The sequence below is a fragment of the Hemicordylus capensis genome, chromosome 1 (genome assembly GCF_027244095.1).
Source record: "Hemicordylus capensis ecotype Gifberg chromosome 1, rHemCap1.1.pri, whole genome shotgun sequence".
NCBI lineage: Eukaryota > Metazoa > Chordata > Lepidosauria > Squamata > Cordylidae > Hemicordylus > Hemicordylus capensis.
In genome coordinates, this window is record NC_069657.1 from 210,514,144 (window position 1) to 210,535,184 (window position 21,041).

The 21,041-nt window shown below is 46.3% G+C and overlaps 2 protein-coding genes and 1 long non-coding RNA gene across 4 annotated transcripts in view; 1 reads left to right on the forward strand and 2 right to left on the reverse strand.

The window, feature by feature from the left end:
- Nucleotides 1-300: 300 nt before the first annotated feature.
- LOC128334993 (ATP synthase F(0) complex subunit C3, mitochondrial-like) lies at nt 301-6,209 on the reverse strand. The gene is made up of 5 exons (XM_053272692.1): nt 6,097-6,209; nt 5,884-5,982; nt 4,158-4,235; nt 2,885-3,081; nt 301-551 (listed from the first exon to the last, which is right to left on the reverse strand). Exons 2-5 carry the CDS (start codon nt 5,923-5,925, stop codon nt 437-439), a joined length of 432 nt encoding a protein of 143 aa, XP_053128667.1. The 5' UTR covers nt 5,926-5,982; nt 6,097-6,209; the 3' UTR covers nt 301-436.
- A 4,573-nt stretch (nt 6,210-10,782) lies between these two features.
- Nucleotides 10,783-13,709, reverse strand: LOC128335000 (uncharacterized). Its single transcript, XR_008311471.1, has 3 exons — nt 13,013-13,709; nt 11,644-11,770; nt 10,783-11,335 (listed from the first exon to the last, which is right to left on the reverse strand). It is a non-coding gene; the product is annotated as an uncharacterized LOC128335000 (long non-coding RNA).
- Nucleotides 13,710-13,824: 115 nt separating this feature from the next.
- Nucleotides 13,825-21,041, forward strand: part of WDR75 (WD repeat domain 75) — a 38,894-nt gene continuing 31,677 nt past the window's right edge. Inside the window, exons 1-7 of one of the 2 annotated variants that reach the window (XM_053272688.1) lie at nt 13,846-13,972; nt 14,211-14,287; nt 15,683-15,812; nt 18,672-18,737; nt 19,489-19,588; nt 20,496-20,620; nt 20,719-20,789. In XM_053272688.1, coding sequence (XP_053128663.1) covers nt 15,690-15,812; nt 18,672-18,737; nt 19,489-19,588; nt 20,496-20,620; nt 20,719-20,789 — 485 coding nt within the window. In that variant the 5' untranslated portion in view covers nt 13,846-13,972; nt 14,211-14,287; nt 15,683-15,689. Of the gene's footprint in view, nt 13,973-14,210; nt 14,288-15,682; nt 15,813-18,671; nt 18,738-19,488; nt 19,589-20,495; nt 20,621-20,718; nt 20,790-21,041 lie in introns of both variants that reach the window. The other variant, XM_053272681.1, reaches the window with a different exon arrangement.

The following is a 21,041-nucleotide window of genomic DNA, read 5'->3' on the forward strand; positions in this document are numbered from 1 at the left end:
CAAGCTACAGTTATAGTAGCACCACACCTAGGAGCACAAGAAAGCTGACCGATACCCACCAAGACATTCCTTCCCATTTTGGATGCCAGGCTCACAGTTAATAGAGTTTAAGTTCATGCATGATAAAGCTGAAGTTAGTTCACATTGTGCATAAACATCTGTAATACTGTTCTTCTGCTGTCAAAGTTTCTTCAGTGGTGTGCCAATAGTTTCTGAAGGATAAACATAGTCGGAGTCCCCAGCACGGCCACAGCAAAGTAAAACAATTAGAGGGAAAAACCCACACAGAGAGGCTACAGCCAGAGTTTAAACTCGTTACCATCTTTAATTATACTGCTTTGGAAGAAGCATACGTTTCCATGATTGACATTATCCGAGCCCAAGTTCACAGAATTACATTCTAGTTCATTAATGCCAAAATTATGAATATCTCTCTTCACATGGCAAACAGGATCAAGAATGCAACCATCAGACAGAAGAGACCCATGGCTTCAGACAGGGCAAATCCCAGAATAGCATACGAGAATAACTGCTGCTTCAGAGAAGGATTTCTAAATAAGAGAGTCAGAAGATGAGCCATTTTATGTACAAACAGTAAAAAAAGTGCTTCTAAACAGATACAGGAGTATTGTATAATTAAAATCATAAATCACCTAGTGAGAAGACAGTATTTACATAAAAGCAAAATGCAAAGGCCTTGTGCAAGGCATATTACCCAGCAATTTACTTGTGAGTTTACATGAGCACAATTACTATTGCAACACCAGCTGCTTCTAAAACAAGTGACTGAATTAAACAGAAAACTATGTGATAACTGCTTAAAGCATCACTATTTGATAGTGGCAAGCATGTAAGGTAAGTTCTAAGTCCTGTAGTAAGGACATTACCAGACATGTGGGTTTTCTAGTAAATTTTCTAATTCAAACTTTTCTGGAAAAATTTCCCATGGACATTTCCCCCACATTTCCATAAAATCTACATTATTTTTTCCCTTATAACAGTTACAAGTTTACCTGATACCCTAAATAGATTGTGATCTGATCTGGCATGTTTAACCTATTCATACAGTAAAAGAACCACTTCAGTATATTCATTTCCAACACTATCTCAAAAAGTTTTCAAGTAGCCAGGCAGTTGAACTGAAATATTAAATGGGGGGCGGGGGCAGTTTGTCAATAAAGTCTTCATGTGATTTGACTATTATACCGAAACAAATTCAGCACTTTATGTGAAAAACCTTTTTATTGGAATCCTCAAATCAATAAATCACAACTAACCTCTCACACACCAAGAATAAGCACTGCGAAAACAATTTATAATTTGAAATTGCATATCATGCCTAATATTGCATTGACATCCATTCCCTGTTATTTAATCTATTGTTCAATTTCTATGCTGCCTAACATAATGCATCTCAAGGTGGTTTACAAAAGTTAAAATACAGTAAAATTTTTGCCAATCTCCCCTTCCCTGTGAAGCCCACTCTGCACCACCAAAATAGGTCCCTGAGCATCCTGTGGCCCCCAGAAACGTATTTTGGTGCTGCACAGTGGGCTTCAGAGAAAGGAAAAATTGGCAAAAGTCACCATCTTCCTCACTCAAGTCAAAGCAGAGCAGTAGTCTGAAACTTGCACTGCTGCACATGCAAAATACTAGTTCAGATGTCAGCCAATGAAGTTTTATAAATGGGAAGTGTATAGGGAAAGTTTCCACATCTGACCACTGCCACCCAAAAGCTATTCAAAAATCTGGAAGAGCATGAGGTTGTGCTTACCACTAGGCTTACTATGAGGCTGAGCATTTCAATTGTCTTTTCACAGACACACTGTTAAAGCCACCAAACCTTTAAGCAACATAATGTACTTGTTGCTCAGTCTCCTGAAGCAACAACATGCATTTCAACTTGGATATGAGATGGCTAAACCTGCTGGCACACTACCCCATATTATATAGGATATGTATGTCAGAAGACTGTTTTAGGAGCTTAAATTGGTGCACTCAGGCATTTGCCTAATGCATCCAGTTCTATTGTGATTTACTACCATTCCTTAGCATTTTCCCCCCAAACTCAATTTTATGATTTTAAGAATTCCTAACATTAGGTTACCTAGATGCAATCATGTTTCATGATTCAAGCCGAACTCCTAGGAACATTAGATCTGTTAAGCTTCCTAACCTATTTCTCACTATATCAGTCATGATATAAGGTAGTTTTGGAGACCAAAAGCAGGATACTAGCTTATAATATTTAATAAACAACTAAACTCATCTATTATTCCCATTATGTGCAATGCATCTTGTATGCTAAAACAGGACTTTGGGAGAATATGCACGGAGAACCTTTGCAGAATTTTAGAGGCCTCCCATTTTATATAATGAAACCAGAAAGGATTCAGTTGCAAATGTTTAGTGAATAATTTTGTAACAAACTAACCAATGAGCAGCTTTAGTGAGTTCATCTCAATACCTGGATTAGTTACTTTATAGAAGACTGAAGGCCCTTTAATCCAACAGATGTAAACTGCTACTCTTCTCATGCCTGAGGTACGTAATAGGCTATCAAACTATCGGCACCTTTCCCCCTCCACACCAACGTTTCTGTCCCAGAGCCCCAGCGGGTGCCCTGACACCAGGCAGGCAGGCAAGCAAGCAAGCAAGCAAGCAAGCAAGCAAGCAAGCAGAACTGCTAAAACCCTGCATGGTTGTTCTCTGCCTCTGTCACTTTCAAGAGGCAAAGCCAGGTAGCTGAGAGAGTACAGTGAGTAGAACCAGCTACAGTAAATATATTGCAAGGGTGCTGTAAGAGTTGCCTAGGTACCTGCTACAGTAGCCTGAAAGACATCCATTCATAAAATGCTCGAAGTCAGACATAAGGATAGATTACCTGGCATAGCCAATGATTAGACTCCCAAAGACTGTTCCAATACCAGCACCAGAACCAGCCACTCCTACGGTAGCAGCACCAGCACCAATAAATTTGGCAGCTGTGTCAATGTCCCTGTTGAGAGCACTAGTTTGAAACTTCCTTAGTGCTAATTGACTGCCAGTATCCTGAGCTCCAGTAAGGAGAGCTGTGTTGGCCTAAAAAAAGGAAGAAAAATAGGGAAAAAGGAAACCAGACACACAGATTTAGTTTAGTGTAAGAAAGCCCCAAAGTCTAGAACAGTCCTAGATTTATATTATAGAAAGTTACAAGCATTCTACAGCAGGGATGGAAAGCCTTATAGCACTTTCTTGGAACAGGTACTTATTAATTAATATGGCTATTTTTCCTGGACTGCTCAATACAAATACATTTCAAAGTATTAAGTTTAGAAGTAGTCACTATCACAATTCAGAACTGTCTGACTTTTGTCCACCTGAAGCTATCAATAGCAAGATGTGATCCCCAGAAACACTAAACTCATAGCTAGAAAGAGGATGCTACATATCAGTATGCAAATCTTCAGACCTACCTCCCTATTATATTAAGAAAATATGTATCAGGTGTGGTTGTCTGCAAGATATTTCTGAAAACAGCTTTTGTGCTAAATTGTCTAATGATACATAAGGGGGAATTCTAAAGGAGGCTAGCCTTGATCAGTGCCTAGATCAGGGCTGCACAACTTCTGTACGAGTACAATGAATATTTATATACTGCTTTTCAACAAGAGTGTAATTTACAGTTTGATACTAGGGATGTGCCCGAACCGCGGTTCAAGCACTTTTAGGGAAATTAGAAAGGGAACATTAAGTAAGGAAAGGAGAGCAAGTGCTTACCTACTCTTCACTGCTCCTTCCAGCTTCTTGTTGTGTGTCCCAAAAAGCCTCGCACACCGTCAGCATGCACATGGCATCTGTGCACGCACAGGCTCCATTTGCATGGTCAGCAACACCATGCTCACCTGTGTCATTCCCTGCCCACCCTCCCCCAAACTCCCAAGAATTTATGTGCCGCCCAGCAGCCTCAGCGCTGGACAGGCAGTTAAAGTACTCATCCATACCCACCCACCCCCCAAAACACTACCCGGGGCACTTGCCCCCCCAATCTGATGCCTCCTGGTGGTGGGGCAAGGGACTTCCGACATCGGAACCCCCCCTTAGAAATTATGACAACTAGAACAAGAACACAGCGGCTCACCAGATAGTTTAGGAAGCTACAGAATTGTTTAAGGTACCTCGCCAGTCCTGACTTCTGGCCTAGACAACACCGATGCAGAAATTGGTCTGTATAGGATGCTTGATCCAGCACGCATCTGGAAGGGGTGCAGGAATAGAAATAATTAATAACAAAAGATAACACAGGAACTAAACACTATATCCTTTATTGTTGTACACCTCCCTGGAAGTGTTTCTAGACAGGTTAGAAACTTAAATAAATGCAGTAGTTATTGCCTAAGTTTAACTACATGGACAACAACTACAGTCACATCTGCTCTTGAAGTCCAACATTCATTTTAGATACTCATTAGAAAACTAGCTCATGCTTTTCTTGGGATAAGTGTCAACTGGGACTACAAATAAGAGAGTCTCCTGCTCTCCTTCACACAAGCCCTATTCAGACATTTTGCTGTGAGTGTACAGGTGTCTGTACACATAGGTGTGCAACTGTACCTGCATTCGTTTCAAAGGTGGCCCCTCAAATGCATGACACAGATAGGAAGTGTACTATTGTACTTGTGTTCAGCATAACATGTGAATAACTGAACCACTGTACACTTGTCTGAGATATGAACATAATGTTTGAATATGGCTGGAATATCAAAACGTGACTACAACCAGCAGTGAGATTTTAGATACAACAGATTTGTCTAGGAGATTAAGAAGTTCTCTCTGGGGGAATGTATAAGTACATTTTTTGTTTTCAAGGAAGAGGATTTTATCGTTACTTTTGAGAAAAAAGATTTCTGCAGATCAGATGTTACAGGCTAGAAACCAAGTTTAAACATACAGTCCTGTGTCCAGAAATCTTGTTCCATTTACTCTTTGCTCAATAGGCACCCCACCCGCAAAAGCACCATGCTTCAGTGAAACACTGCAAGCTACACAATATGAGGCAGTGTGTTAAAGTGTCTCTGGATATAAAAGAGATACTACTTATGTACGGGAGACTGCACCCGATGACCTTCAGACTATTCCCAATACTACAGGTCTTCAAAACTTTTAAGGGACCTGCCAATTTACTGGGCTTGGTAGAAAAAGCAAGCAAGATTTCCATTTAAGCCTTTGAAGACTATCAGCACCCTCAGATAAACAGCACCCGCACCCCAGCTCAGGAAACCCTTTTCAGCCTCTGCCAAAGGGGCAGCCTCCTTGATTGATTTGTTGATCTGCCACTTCCTGCAAGCAGTCAGCAGCAGGGAAGGCCTAATGAATGAATGAGCGGATCCCGGCCTAGCCGCGGCCTGCCCGTGTCCTTGGATTGTCAGCACGCTAAGGTCACACGGATTTCCACACCGGCTTCTTCGCCCGGCAGAACTCCTGCTAGCTGGGTGGGCGTCTGCGGGCGTGGAGAAGGGGCTGCGTTTGCACCAATGGCCGGGGGGAGGCATCGGGGCGAAGAGAGAAGAAGCTCCTTGCAGCGGGCATGTCCACGGGGCGGGGAGTGACCTACAAGCCCGCATGGGGCCGCCAGGCCTCGCAAGCACCTCCAACCTTCCTCCTCCAAAGGGCAGAGTCCGAGCCCCAGAGCGGCAGCCTCCACACCCGAGATTTCCCCCGTCCCCCCGCCTGCGGGGTGAAGATCAGTGGGGGAAGCTGGCCTGCGAGGGGAGAGCGTTTTGGGGAGGGCAACTACCAGAGGGGAATGGGGTGCAACCGACAGGGGTGGAATGGGGGAGGAGGGGGAGGCCCCCCCTCCCGAGACCCACACTGCAAGGCAGGCAGCGCCCCACCGCAACTCACCAATGCCGGGGAGCCGGTCGTGAGCTTTGCACAGGCGAACATGGTTGCTGCTGGATGAAAGGGCGGCTCTGCAATCGCGGGGCTGGTCCTCCTGGCTCACTGCAGGGGAGAAAGGAGAGCGTTAAGAGCCTCCCCAGGCGCCACTGCAGCCGCCCACGGAAGGATGAGTCCCCGCGATGGACGCGGATAAAGAGACCCCGGCCTCTCACTTACCGGCAGCGGCTCCTCCAGCGGCAGCTGCAGAGGTCGAGGTGGGGACTATGGAGTCTCTGCGCAGGCGCAGCCACGACCGCTTCTACCCAGAGCGCCCGGATGCTGGAAGAAGGAGAGGCGAGGGGAGGGCTTAAGCAAACGAGCAGGGCAGCTGCTCCCACGGTCACTATAGCGGACAAAAGGGCAGTCGAGGAGGGATAAGGCAGGAGCTGTCCAGATGCCATAGTAATCATAAATATTAACCGGAATGGAGCGAACTTCCCTTTGGGGATTGTGTGTAGTTACTCTTGTCTTGCTGCCTTTTGCGGGAGGGCTCCTGTGCCTTTTTCACCTGTGCGGAAGGCAGGCAGATGTTGAACTGGCACTGGCGGCATCGGGAAGGCGAAACCTTCACTGCTTGAACATGTGCCTGTCACTCTCTTAAAGGCAAAGGAGTCCTGCCAGGAAAAGGGGAGAAGCCTGCATGCTGTTTGTTGCGGTGGGTCACAACAAGGTGATGGCCGTACACACGGTCAGGGTTACTAGTGGCCCCTTATTAGCAGAGAAGTCCCTTATTTCAGGCCAAAATTGTATGTCCCTTGCAGGATGCCATTTGAACCTTATTTTCAGCTAATGGAAAGAACCGATGGCTCAGATCAAACCAGTGATAAAATAAAGGTTTCATCACTGAAACTTTCTTTCTTTCTTTCTCCCTCCCAGAGTACTTTGTGGTTCTGGTGGGTTGCAGGCAGGCTCCATGAGTGGCAGTGGGGCAGCAAGTGGGCAGAGCAGTGGCAATGGCAGGGGCATAGCCAGGGGAGAGCCGGGGGCTGTGTTTGCCCCTCTCCCCAGTGGCCCCTCAGAAAATAAGGAGTGCTGGAGCTGGGGGGCCCTCAGGAGCTGGGGCCCCCGGGTTCTTTGAACCAATCTGCTCAATTATAGCTACACCTCTGGTGCCATGAGCACCGGTGGGGTGGCAGGCAGGAGAAGCGGCACCAATGGCAGCAAGGCAGCACAAGGGGCGGCAGGAGGAATGGCTGCGATGAGGCAAGGCTCTGCAACTGGTGGTGGGGCAGTGGGCAGGAGTGGTGGTGGCAGGGCAGTGAGCACAAGGAGCAGCCGCCTTTCCAGTGCCTTTATTTATACTGTTCTATGTGTAATTATTCCAAAACCGTTATCCATTTATGTGTAATTGAGTTTCTATTTATATTCTTCCTTTTAACGATGTAAAGATTCTCATTCCTCTTTTGGTCAAAGATCATAAATAAAGTATGATGACGAAGGAGCAGCAGCAGCAGTGATGCAATGTTCCCCAAGCAGTGGTGGGTGAGAGGAGTGGCAGGGATGGTGGGTGGCAAGGGCAGCAAAGCTCTGCAAACAGCGGCCGCCATCGGAAATGCAGCAATGGCGGCAAGGCTCCACAAATGGCAGAGCAGTGGGTGGGAGGAGTGCCAGCAAGGCATACTGCAAGTGGCGGGCAGGAGGAGCGGCATCAATAGCAACGAGGCTCTACGAGTGGCAACGGGGCAGCAGGTGGGACACATGGCAGCAAGAGTGGCAAGGCATCACAAGCAATGGTGAGGTGGCCGGCGAGAAGAGCTGTAGCAATGGTGGCCAGGTGCTGCAAGCAGTGGTGGGGCGCCAGGTGGCAATGGCAGCCATGGAAGCAGCGCTCCATACGTGGCAGTGGGATGGCAGATGGGAGGAGCAGCAGCATGTCAGCAAGCAAGGGTGTAGCTAGAACTGGGCGGATGGGCTCAGAGAACCCGGGCCTCCCAGTTCCTGAGGGCTCCCGCAGCTCCAGCTCTCTCTGCTTTCTTCATTAACTCCCTCACTCTGAGGGGGCCGCCGGGGAGAGGGGTGAACACAGGCCCCTTCTCTCCGAGCTATGCCCCTGGCAGCAAGGGTCCACAAGTGGTGATGGGTTGGCAGATGGGAGGAAAGGCGTCAATGACAGCAAGGCTCTGCAAGCAGTGGCAGGTTGGCTGGTAGTGAAAGAATAGGGGGCTTGCATTTTTCTACATACATACATACATACATACATACCACATGTAATCACATTATTTCAAACCTTTATCACGTAAGGACCAGAGGAGGCAACAAACATTTGTTTTCTTCTCTAAGGAAGACAGCAAGCAGGCAAGCAAACATATAAATCAACAAGGAAATAAGGCGGAAAGGACAAGCTAAGTTTGTTAGGGCTAGTCTTTTCTCGGGTTTGATTTCTGGCTGGCTAGTTTCTTGACAGGGACAGAAAATTCTAGGGACTTCCAATTGTGCCTAGAGAGACAGTAGGTGGGGATTAGCTGCAGGTGAGTCACAAACCTTGTGGGGGGGCCACATTTCTGAGGTCCCTCATTTTGAAAGCAGCTCTTGACAAAACAAGGCTCAGACCAGAGGAATGATGGGAACAGGTGTTTGCAAACAGATATCGGAGTTTGGCGGGGAAGTGTGTGAGGAGGCACACAAGCAGTCCCCCCTTTATCGCAAAGGAGACACCCAGCACAAGGAGAAGGTAAGTACTACCCCACTTTTGTAAGTTTCTTAGAGGACAGATCTTAATACCTTTACTCAGGTAACAACTTCAGCAAAGACCTAGCTTTCGGGTATACAAGTTCTAATATTGTGAATAGCCAATAAAACCAGTTATGAAGGTAGAAGGCCAGCAGGAGAGGGGATGCTTCCTATTGTATTGCACAGATACATGTATGATTACCTGTCTGAGGGGCAGAAATCATTGGTGTACACTCAGTGCCAAGAGCTCCTGGTTCTCAGGGAATAAATTTGTTCTCTTGAAGCCAAGGTGGCTGGCATTGGTATCCAACACTCTCTTTCCTACTAGTTAGCTTCACCGTTGAAAATGAGGATTTGACTCTCATTTTTCTCCTGCATATGATTTCTCCTGCAATTAATACGCACACTGTTGAGAACCAGTGTGGTGCAGTGGTTAGAGTATTAAGACTAGGATTGGGGGGGGACTTGCATTCTAAGACTAGGATTGGGGGGGGGGGGGGACCTGCATTCTAAGACTAGGATTGGCGGGGACTTGCATTCAAATCCTTCCCCATTCAGTAATTAAGCTCACAGTGGGACTTTAGGTGAGTCACTCCCTCCTCCAAATCTGCCTCACAGGATTATTGAGAGGATAAGAGTGGGGAGGAAGAACATGTACACGTCACTACCCTGAACTCTTTAGAGCAAGAACTGGGTATCTGTCATAATATATATGTATTAGCCAAACCTGCACATAGCATCTGTGCGGCGCTTGGGGGCCAGCTGTTTCCCCTTCCCTCTTCCTCCTGCCCCGGCCTCTCCTCTCTTCCCCTTCCCTCCGGCCCGTGCTCTCCAGCTCTCCTCTCCGTTCCTTCCCCCACAAAGAGCTGCAGCGGGTGGCCAAGAAAGGCCCCCCCGCCACCGTTTTTTCTCCCTCCCACCGCCGCGTTTCTCCGCCCGCCCGCCCGCCCGCCGCCGCCCTTCTCTCCAACCCGCCCCCACTGCCCTACTCTCACCCCCTCCCTCTGCCCCCACATCACCCTTTTCTCCCCCACCTGCTGCCCCTTCTCTCCCCTGACCACCCCATTTCTCTCCCCCGCCCGCCCGCTGCCCCCACCGCCCTTCTCTCCCCCCACCACCCTTCTCTCCCCCGCCTGCCCCCCACCAGCCCCTTCTCGCCCCCCACCCGCCCCTTCTCTCCCCATGCCCACCCCCTGCCCCTTCTCTCCCCGCGCCCACCCCCTTTCTCTCCCCCGCCACCCTTCTCTCCCTCCGCCTGGTGCCCCCACCACCCTTCTCTCCCCCGCCTGCCCCCCACCGCGCTTCTCCCCCCACCCCCTTCTCTCCCCCCACCCACCTCCACCCCCTTCTCTACCCTCACCCACCCTGCCCCCTTCTCTACCCTCACCCACTCCTCACCCCCTTCTCTCCCCCTGCCCGCCCCCTTCTCTCCCCACCCACCCCACCCTCTTCTCTCCCCTCACCCACCCCCCGCCCCTTCTCTCCCCCACCCACCCCGCCCCTTCTCTCCCCCTACCCACTCCGTCCCCTCTCCCCCACCTCCCGCCGCCCTTCTCTCCCGCCGCCCTTCTCTCCCCTGCCTCCCGCCGCCCTTCTCTCCCCTGCCCTATGCCAGCCGCTGCCTTTCTCTCCCCCCTCCTCCACCCACCAGCCACTGCCAGCACTTTCTTCCCCCTCTCCTCCTCAGTCCTCATTTCGGAACTCTCGCAGCATGAGTTCTGCCACCAAATCCTGGGCACTCATGTCCTGCCCGCTGCCAGCCGTCTCCTTTCTCTATCTGAGGTGCAAGTGGGCTAACTTGTGATCTGTCTAACGGATCTGAACCAAATTTGCTACAGTTGTAGTGACACATAGGGCACTTCAATGGTGTAGTTTGTGATTATGTCATCCACCCCAATTCAAGATGGCGGTTGCATGAACACTTGAGGCGCAAGAGGCCTTACTTGTGAACTGCCTAACCGATTTGAACCAAATGTGCTGCAGGTGTAGAGACATATATGAACGGCTCAAGGGCGTGGTTTGTAATGCTGTCATCCACTCTGATTCAAGAGGGTGGATGCACGAACAGCGGCAACAACAACCAGCCCCAGCAAATGCAGAGGAATGTCTCCATTTCAGCAGGCGCCGCTTCTGCAATGGGACTTGGGAAAATAAACACATCAGGACCCAACTCCAACTCTCTGTTCTGGCCCAGGAGGGACTCGGGGTTGGAGTGCTGAGCAGCAAGGGGGCCCCCACAGAGTGTGTGGGGCGCTGCCACCCAGACTTGCGCCCGGAGGTCTGGTCAGAATGGCACCACTGATAATCTTCCAATAGAAAGTCATCATGGGTAGTCAGTTATCCAACCCTTAAGATGCTTTTACTGCTAATCATCATTCTGCCCCATTAATTTGCAATTCCTGGTAACTTTAAAAAAAAAAATCTCCAAAGGTTTGTGTGACCAATGCTTTCAGAGCTATTTCATGTTTCTGTGTCATTCAAAATCCTACACAGTCATCTAACTTTCATGGGAATAAACTAATTTTCAAGAACAAGAACATGCTTTTCCCCAAACAGATCATCATTTGTCTTCATAGTTCCTTGTAATTGTAGATAAACATAAACTAGTGTTCCATTTTATACCACATTTATTTCATCTGTAATCAAAGAAACTAAAGGTTTAACAATATGTAACATTTTAGCAGTGTGGCTGCCTAATTACCACTACTCCATCTTCTTTCCATGTTCCACAGGAAGCAAAAGAAACCTGTAGAATGACATTATAGCCAATTAATCCACTTGGTGGCAGCACATGGCAAGATTGAGAGGAACCTGTTTTCCCCAATACATTTTGCAGAACATGAATTAAGACAATCTCCCCAGTATCAATGAATAAACATGAGCAACTGTTGATCTTCATTATAAGTACATGCGTTCCACTGACTATGTTCAATAATACAGGTTACTTTATCATAAACATTTCTGTTTGTGATAACTGTTAATGAAATTCTGTTCATGATGATATCTGTTTATGATATCATAAACATTTCTTTGATCTGAATTCAGTTAACTCACCTCCCTGCCTGTTCAGGTCTGGCCACTCCCAAAACTGCACATCCAGGGCACTACTGGCATCATCCATGTTCATTTGCTGCTTTGGTACTTCATAGGTGCCAGTTCCTGACCACCTTCACCACTGCTCCTATCAGTGCTCAGAAGGGCAGACAGTCGGTCTGTGCTATTGGCAGTATCGGAACTCCTGATGGAGTCATTCCCTCCCCACCCCTCCACCACCACACGGAGGCATCTGAGCGTGTGGCAATTGCCCCAGGTAGTATGTTGGTGGTGGGGATGGGGGTTCTTTAGATCCAGACCCAGCACTGGCATGGGGAAGGCCAAGCAGGTGTGGAGAATGCCAGGAGCATCTAGGGGCGGGGGGGGGATTGTGGAGATGCTGGAGAGTCACAGGGGATGCTGGGAATGAGCATGGGGAGGCTGGTGGAAAGTACTGTACAGGGATGCCTGGGGACTGTTGTTCCTCCCAGAAACTTCTCTGATGGTAACTTCTCATGGGAAGCTTCTCCCATGAATCCCTATGTGGCCCTCCCCACCTGCCCAGCTTTCCCAGGGCTGGGTCCAGATTTAAAGAACATCCCCACCATACTACTTGGGGCAATTGCCCCACGATCAGCTTCCTCAGCATGGTGGGGGGGGGAGGAAGGGGATGATGCTATGGGGCTTCCGATAGCTCTGATAGCCCAGACCTAGCAGACAGCTACAACAGATCTATGTCTTCCTTTGCTGTCATCCTACACCACAGCTCCTCAGCTGCACATAAAGGAATTTAATTCAAAGCTGCACATAAAGATGCAGGCTTTGAATTAGCAAATTTGCTAAGTTTACAAAGCAAGCCTAAGATTCTGCCAGTCTAAACATTTCAAACATTCCCTGATATCCAATGCAAAGAAAGTGAAGCATGATTTTTTACAAACTGTTTCTGATGCTGTTTTCAAAAAGTTTTCCTAGGTTCACAATCACTTGCAAACTTGGACTTCACAAGTCTCCTCACTGAGAAGTTAGTGAATTCAAGCACACAGAGGCTTTGTTGTCACAAGGAATCTTTCAAACAAATCTCTAGCTGCCACAGACAAAAAGGATTCTGCTTTGCTGATGACAACAGAGACAATAATTTTTTTTAAAAATGAATTATATATGAAACAAATTATTATACTATATATCTCATATTAATTATATTAGATTACAGTACTGAAATCAGAAGGGGAAATGTCTGCTTAAATTTTTGCAGCTTGGAATGCAATAAGATATTTATGTTATTAACTGCCCAGAGATGAAAAGGTGGTGTACAATTTTTACAAATAAATAAATATTGATTGATTAAGTGCCGTCAAGTTGGTGTCGACTTTTAGCGAGCACATAGATTTACCTTGTCTATCCATATGATTTTCCTGGTAAAATACAGGAGTGGTTTACTGTTGCCTTCTCCCCCGCAGTGTGGAATGATGTCTTTGTCATTGTCACTAAGGTGCCGGCTGGCCTCCAGCACCTTCCTATATTGCTGCTGCCCAATATAGGTGCCTGCTTGCTTTAGCTGGGATGACCTTCAGAATGCAGGTTGGGTGGCCCTACTGGGAGTATACCTCCCACACTTCGCACATCATCCCTCCCAGGAACACCCCTGCCAAGATAAGGCAGCATAGCAGAACTTGTGGGGGTGGGGAATAAGATACAGGAGCAATTCAAAATTTTGCCAAGCAAGAAAAAATGTGTTTCCAATAGATTTGTCTTCAGGGTAAGAGCATTGGCTACCCTGTGCCATTTTTGGAAGGGCGGCATCAAATCAAATCAATCAATCAATACAAACTGAGAGACTGAGTATGCTTTTTTCTTGCCAGCTCTGCAGGCATTTCACAGCACTCCAAACTTGCCTTAAAAATTAAACACACCATTGTTGTCTTCCCCTCTTTGTATTTCAGAGTTATTTCTTTCGTTGCACAGGATGCTTTTCTGCATTTTCAACCTGATGTTTTTCTGCAGCATTTGGATGTACTTTCTACATGTTTTGAAGAAGATAAGAAAATCTTATAGCAGTTGTGGGCAGAAAACAGAAAGGGCGTTCTTTAACCACTGACCTTGTTGCTAGTCTACTGCATTTGAGCATATTCTCTTGTAGTACCGCAACAAAGTTCCGTCATACTATAGAGTTCTGGGAAGCCTTTGGCTAGAGCGGTAGCAGCGCTTCCTTCTTTCTTCCGGTGGGCGGGGCAAAGGTTGGAGGTCGGCTCGGCTTTCGGGGCAAGATGGTGGCGGCGGAGCAGCTCCGCGTGGTTCGCTGCGGCGGCAGCTGGTTGAGTGAGAGCCGCGCAGTCTTCTCCGCAGACGCGAAGTGAGTGGTGGCGTGGCGTGGCGCGCGTGTGTACGCGTGAGGGAGTCGGTGGGGAGGGTTTCAGTTTGGGGCCAAGAGCGCTGAGCGTCCGGCATCTCCGTTGTCTTGGGCGGCTCCAGCAGCACGAGCACCTTTCGGCACACACGTGTGACATCCGAAAGCCGCAGTCTGAAAATTCACCTCTAAATCGTCATACCAACGTTTCCTGCCTGTGTTGTGTTTACATTGCATATTGTAGGGATGCTAATATCTGCTGTAGGCTCACGATTCTGCCCATTTTTCTCGGCTTAGTATAATAGGATAAAAAGCAGATAGGTATGTATTATTATTATTATTATTATTATTATTATTATTATTATTATTTTGATTTCTATACCGCCCTTCCAAAAATAGCTCAGGGCGGTTTACAAAGAGAAATAACAAATAAATAAGATGGCTCCCTGTCCCCAAAGGGCTCACAATCTAAAAAGAAACATAAGACAGACACCAGCAACAGTCACTGGAGGTCCTGTGCTGGGGGTGGATAGGGCCAGTTACTCTCACCCTGCTAAATAAAGAGAATCACCACGGTAAAAGGTGTCTCTTTGCCCAGTTAGCAGGGGAACAACAGAGCATACCTGTTATTCCATTTTATGGAACAACAGAGCATACCTTTATTTAGATCACGTACAACAAAAGCCATTCACAATTCAGTCCTTAACTCTTGTCTCTCCCCGCCCCCGCTATATCTTATTTCCCCTATTACCAACATATTGGTTTGTAAGCTCGTTGGGTTTCCCCCCCTTCTTTTGCTTATCTAACGTTAAAATACTATTCACAATGTTAAAAGTAAAGTGTGCCGTGGAGTCGGTGTCAACTCCTGGCAACCACAGAGCCCTGTGGTTGTCTTTGGTAGAATACAGGAGAGGTTGATCATTGCCTCCTCCCACCTAGTATGAGATGATGCCTTTCAGCAGCTTTCCTATATCCCTGCTGCCCGATATAGGTGTTTCCCATAGTCTGGGGAACATACTAGCAGAGATTCAAATCTGCAGTCTCTGGCTTGCTAATCATGTCATTTCCCTGCGGTGCCATTAGGTGGCTCATTCACAATGATACTAACATAGTATTGTATTTACCTGAATCCAAGATTAGGTTCTTTCCAAGTTCTTTGATGATTGAAATTGGGGGATTTAATTAAATTCAGAGTGCTGTTCCTTTTGGATAACTACAGGTAACTGCTATTTTTAAAGGGGGTCATCTTGCTTTCAGGGTTGTCTTCTATTTGAGTAAAAAAATGGGTATGCATTTTTGCACAATAAATTGCAATAAGATTTTCCTTTAACAGGAAAATTAAAAATCAGTGTAAAGCAATTATTGCTCTTTTTCTACTATTCTGGCTCTGTTCCAATATGGTCATTATGTGAATTCATTGGCTGGTTATATTTTGATGTGTTTTGTTGTTAATGTTTTTGATTTGATTTGTGTTTAATGTTGAATAGTTAGCTACTTAGTAGTAAGGAAAGATATCACATTATATGTGCTAATGTAAAATAGTCTCACTTCTTCTGCTTTGTTTTTATTTTAGTCCTTTACCCTTTATTTTGGATGATGTGAGAACTAAAGTTTGCCGAATAAACTTCTGAGATTATTTAGGTTAATATGATTTGTCTTTATACAGTACTATCAATTACTTCTAATTTACTTGCTAAAATTTTTATTGGTTTATAGGTACCTTATGTGTGCTTCAGGTGACTATATAAAAGTCTACAGTACAACTACAGAAGAATGCTTACATGTCCTGCAGGGTCACAGCAACCTAGTAACAGGAATCCAGCTGAACCCCCAAAACCATTTGCAGGTTGTTTGAATGTTTCTAATATTTCTAACCCTGGGTCTTTGGTCTTGAGGGGCATTTCTTAAATTAAGCAGCAGTGGTCCACACGATGCTCAGCATTACAACTGAGCATCCATAATGCTACACCCCAGGGACTCTGCAAAGTTGGTGCAGCCCTAACCCTGAGAGCAACTACTAGTGCTGAGCAGCTCTTCCCCCTATTGTCATGAACATCACAGGGGTCAGCTGTGGGTGTGCTGGACATAAGACTGTTTTCAACAGTCAACTTCTGCCCTAAAGCTTGTAAAGTGGCTTTGCTATTGCACTGTAACAATCCTGATTCTGTCCAGAAGAACTCTTTTGAAGCCTAAATGAACTGAAATGAACTCATTTATTTACGGTCAACAACCAAATAAGAAGCCTAAATGAAATGCAAAAGGCTATGCAAGAGATACATATATCAGGTGCTCTACAAATATAGATAGATAAAGAAAAATGCAAATCTAATCAAGGGTGCATATTACTCCTAGTCTGGTTTCCTATTGTTTGCTGAGACCAATCGAAAATCAAAAATGTTGGTAATTACTTCTGAAAGCCTGTATATCTTAGATAGCATCTCCTCCAGTATGAATTGCCCCTCCACACACACACACCACCCTCAGATCTGTGGGGATTGGGTGCTGCTCCATATTCTCTCCTTGACATACTCAGAGCTGGACCCTCTTCATGGTGGCACCCAGTGTTCCCTGAAACAGGGATTTCCAGTTGTTGTTGACTACAGCTTCCAGAATCCCCAACTGCAAATTGGCTTTAGCCAAGGATTCTGGGAATTGTAGTCAACAACATCTGGGAATCCACTGGTGTCACCCACACTGTGGAACACTCTGACAAGTACCGGTAAAGTGCAGCTGGCTAGATACCTGCTGGCATTTTGATGCTTAACTTAAGATGTGACTCTTCTACAAGGCTAATGGCTGTTGGAGCTTGTGTCTTCACTGCAACTTAAGGTTTCTGTGTCCTAAGCTAGTTGAGTTTGATTAGTTTGCTTTTAATGCCTTGTATGATATCTGTATATCTTTCCTAGTGCACGTGGTATATACAACATGATTAAATAGTCCAGTCCAGATGTTCCTCTAAGTCAGGAACCTTGGGTCTCCAGCTGTTCTTGAATAGCAAAGCTGGGGGTGATGGGAGTTGTAGTTCAGTGACAGCTAGGGATGTGCACGGAACCGGTGGGGGTCACCTTTAAGGGTGGGGGAGGGTGCACTTACCCACCCCCGCCCGGCACTCTTAAAAACCAGTCTGACAGGGCAGCAACATACCTCCTTGCCGCCCCGTTCCCTACTCGGGGGAATGCGGCGGCAGGGAGGTACGCTGCCACCCCTACAGACCAGTTTTTAAGAGAGTGCCGGTGGGGAAAATGCGGGGCGAGAGGTAAGTGCACCCCCCATCACCCAAAGGACCTCCAAACAGGTTCATCATGCACATCCCTAATGACAGCTGGAGAGCCAAGATTGTCTGCCTCAATCTAAGCCATGGCTTAGATGTTTGGGAAGAGCTATGGGGAGACTTGGGCTTACAATCCCCTCTCCTTTGTGTGCAAAAAGAGGAGAATGAAAGGTTCTGCTTTCCCTCATGACTAAAACACAGTTTCCGATTGTGTACAAACTCAGACGGCAGTTAAAACAAACTAGGGTTAGAATAAATCACAGTCCCCTGTGTGCATTTGTAATAGGAAACAGATTTAGTCAAAGGTGAACTCAAAACCTTTCACTCTGCTCCTCATGGGTACAGAAGAGGGGAGGGCGAATGTGAGAACCCAGAGGCTCACCACAATTCATTTACAATAATTTAAACCAGGGCTCAACTGTCCCCAGGTGCCAGCTCACCATGGCACCTAGAAGCTTTAGTGTGACACTTGAACCAGGCATTGAACCAACACTCCCAGGAGTGTGGGGTCAGGTTGCTCCTTCCTCTTCCTGGCCATGTCAGTCCTGCTTGAGCCAGGCCTATATGACCAGGAGGAAGAGACAACAACTCATCCACCTTGCTTGCTTTCTCTCCTCAGGCAGGCAATGGAGCAATGCAACCAGGAGGAGGAGGAAGCTAGCAAGTGCGGGCACTTGCTCTCTTCTCTTTGTTGTCATGTTGGGCCTGCCTGCCTGAGTGAAATAGACCCAGCCAGGAAGAAGAAATAGTAACTACCTCCTCCTTGCTTGTTCTTGGCTCTTCTTGGTTCCAAATGGACATGAGCAGGAGGCATTGCCTGCCTGAGCCAGAAGGACATGAGCAGGAGAAGTGAACAAGTAATAGGTTGAATCTCTCCTCCTCCCTCCCCCAACTGCCCGCATCTGCCTGCCTGCCATGGAGTGGAGGGCAGTATTCCCTCTAAGGCGTGTGCACACACATTTGATTATGTCCACTCAGTTATTTTTAGATCCTGCTTGCATTGAACCAGGAAGGTCCCACTCTGAATGCATGTGGGTGCTCACTGCCTTGATACTGCCACCCCAAACAAAACTCATGCCGCACACAGATGGGGAAAAAATTGGAGAGAACATTGGTGGAGGGCATTGCTCATGGCAAGTGGCGTGTCTGCACCCCACCCCCATGAAGGAGAGGGCATCTGGGTCCTAACCTTTTGGGCTAGCTTGCAGGGGTGGGCAAACTTGGCCCTCCAGCTGTTGTTGAACTACAACTCCCATCATCCCCAGACACAGTGGCCAATAGTGAGGGGTAAGGGGAGTTGTAGTTTAACAGGTGGAGGGTCATGTTTGCCCACCCTGGTGTAGAGTATCACATGTTGTTTATCAGCACTAGGAATCAGAATATGTTGTATGTTCCAAAATAGAATGTTTAACCTTTTTTATCCTCCCCCACCAGCTCTATTCATGCTCTCTAGATGGCACTATTAAGCTCTGGGACTTTATGGATGGAATTCTCATCAAGGTTTGTTGCATTTTTGTTAACAGCACCCTATAGGCTTCATTGCTCTCACTAGAGGAATTAAGTGCATTGTAGTAATGAGAGGGATAGTTTCTGTGACTTGTTGCAGCTGAGGGTGCTTGTACTTGCAGTTTGCAAGCAACAGCTCTGATGCAGACATGGCAGCATTGAGGGATGTTTTAAATGAAGACCTAGGTATGTTTTGTCACTGCCCATGCAAGCTACACCATGGCATCATAGCTGATGTGAGTTCTAACTGCATTAATGTGTTGTGCAGGTGCCATAGGGCCCTTTTCAGCATATAGTATAGGCTGCACAGGTTTGGCCCTGCAGCTGCTGTTGGACTACAGCTCCCATCATTTCCAGACAAAAAGGCTAATAGATATGATGGGAGTTGTAGCCCAACAGAAGCTGGAGGGCTGAAGTTGTGCAGCCCTGGTATCAAGGCAACTATAGGTACACTTGTGTCTGACCACTGAAAAGTGTCTCAATAACTGCAAAGACTAGTATTCATGTTCTGTTTCCAAACTTATGCAAGACGCTGCTTCTGGCTTCAAATGGATGGTGTTGGGTACTAGTGATTCAGAGTTGAGGTTTGCTGCATGCACTACTTCCACAATATATATGTCAGATAAAACTAATCCCCCATTTACAGATTGGGTTGGTTGTACAAACCAAAAACGTGTTCTCAGCAGCTGAAATTTTCACCAGAATTTTAAGCAGTAATGGATGGTGTGTTTTATTTCTCTTCCAGACATTTGTGATTGGGTACCAATCTTTTGCATTGTATGCACTTGCCAGTTCTGAGGGTTCAGTATTCGTTATCGTTCCAAAGGATAATGATGAAAGATCAGGTACCGCATAATTTATGTTGTGTTGGTTTTTCCCCCATTTCTTTTGTTTTTGGTTGTCGGTTGATTATTATTTTTGTCGTTCTGTTGATCATCCACAAGTTGCAGGATGGAAAGGCAGCTCTATCACAGCCAGATACTTCAGGGAACCATGATCTAAGATAATCTGTTGTAGAAAAGATTATTTACAGTGTGCTTAATGCTACTGATCTTGTAGGACTGCGAAGTGAGTCCAATTGTGTCCAGTGGGTCTTATTCCCCAGTAAATGTGTTTAGGATTGCAGCCTTAATGTGGCTAAATGGAAACATATGATGTACCTTGATTACCTCTTGTATGTAATCAAATGGAAGCTGTGGATAAAAGTTTGCACAGATGCATTATGTTTTCAGCAATTATAAATTTCAGCAGTGCATCTGGATGACATATATAATCTAGCCATGATTCTCAGTGAGTAGCCTTGCACAAGTCCTTAAGTGCAATCTACCTGGTAGGCTTGTAGTAAGGATTGAATTGGACAGTCCGTTAAGAAGGATACAAAGGAGAGTGAAGTAAAAAGTGTGCAGTTCAAGAAAAATCGCAAAATGAGCCAGTTGTATACCGGTCCTTCAAATGGGAGACCCAAACTGTGCCCCTAAATACTTAAGGTACCTAATGGCTAAGGCCACTCGGAATACAGAAACTAGCACTTAAGTAGTCAAAGACATGCTTATTACTGGAAAGGTCTGAAGGGGGAGGGGGCGCGATGGTGTATTTATACTAAGTGTCCAAACATGGCACACAAATCTTGCCTTCTAACAGAAGCCAGCATTGCAAGCCACTCCCACAATGTTAGCCTGTGGGAGATCGGTTGCCTCTGGGCTTGGATTTGACTGAGCACTTCTTATTAATTGGGAGTCTTGGTTTCCCCAGGTTTATTTCAGCTGGTTTCACTGAAACTGCCAAAGCTACCAGGTCAAGAAGTGGAAGTCAATGAGCTACAATTGATTTTGGATAGTGTAAGCAAGTCACCCAAATGTACTGCGTTTGGAAGAGAAGTATGCTTAATTTACTTTTATTTATGATCAAGCCATGGTTTTAACCCACTTGGACTCTAGCAACTAATGCATCTTCAACTACGGTTTGGTTATAACAGGGTGAATATGTGGTGTCGGTATCGGAGCTTCACCTCCTTGTTTGTTTTTTCAAGAAGAAGAAGATTTACAGGTGAGGAGAGAACACACAAGCCAATCACATTATGAAACCGAAGATGGCACTAAATGTGCCTCTAGTGTGATAAAACTGGCCAGGAATTTGCTTTCAGAAATGGTAGTCTCTTTTGATAACGTTGGTGCTTAATTTTATTGCTTCATCTGCATAACTGGATGAAACTGTTCATGAGTTGTGCTAGCTACTATCCAGTAGATAGGACTTTGCAGTTCTTGATTAGTCCATAAGTGTTTCCTGCTAAGGTCAGCA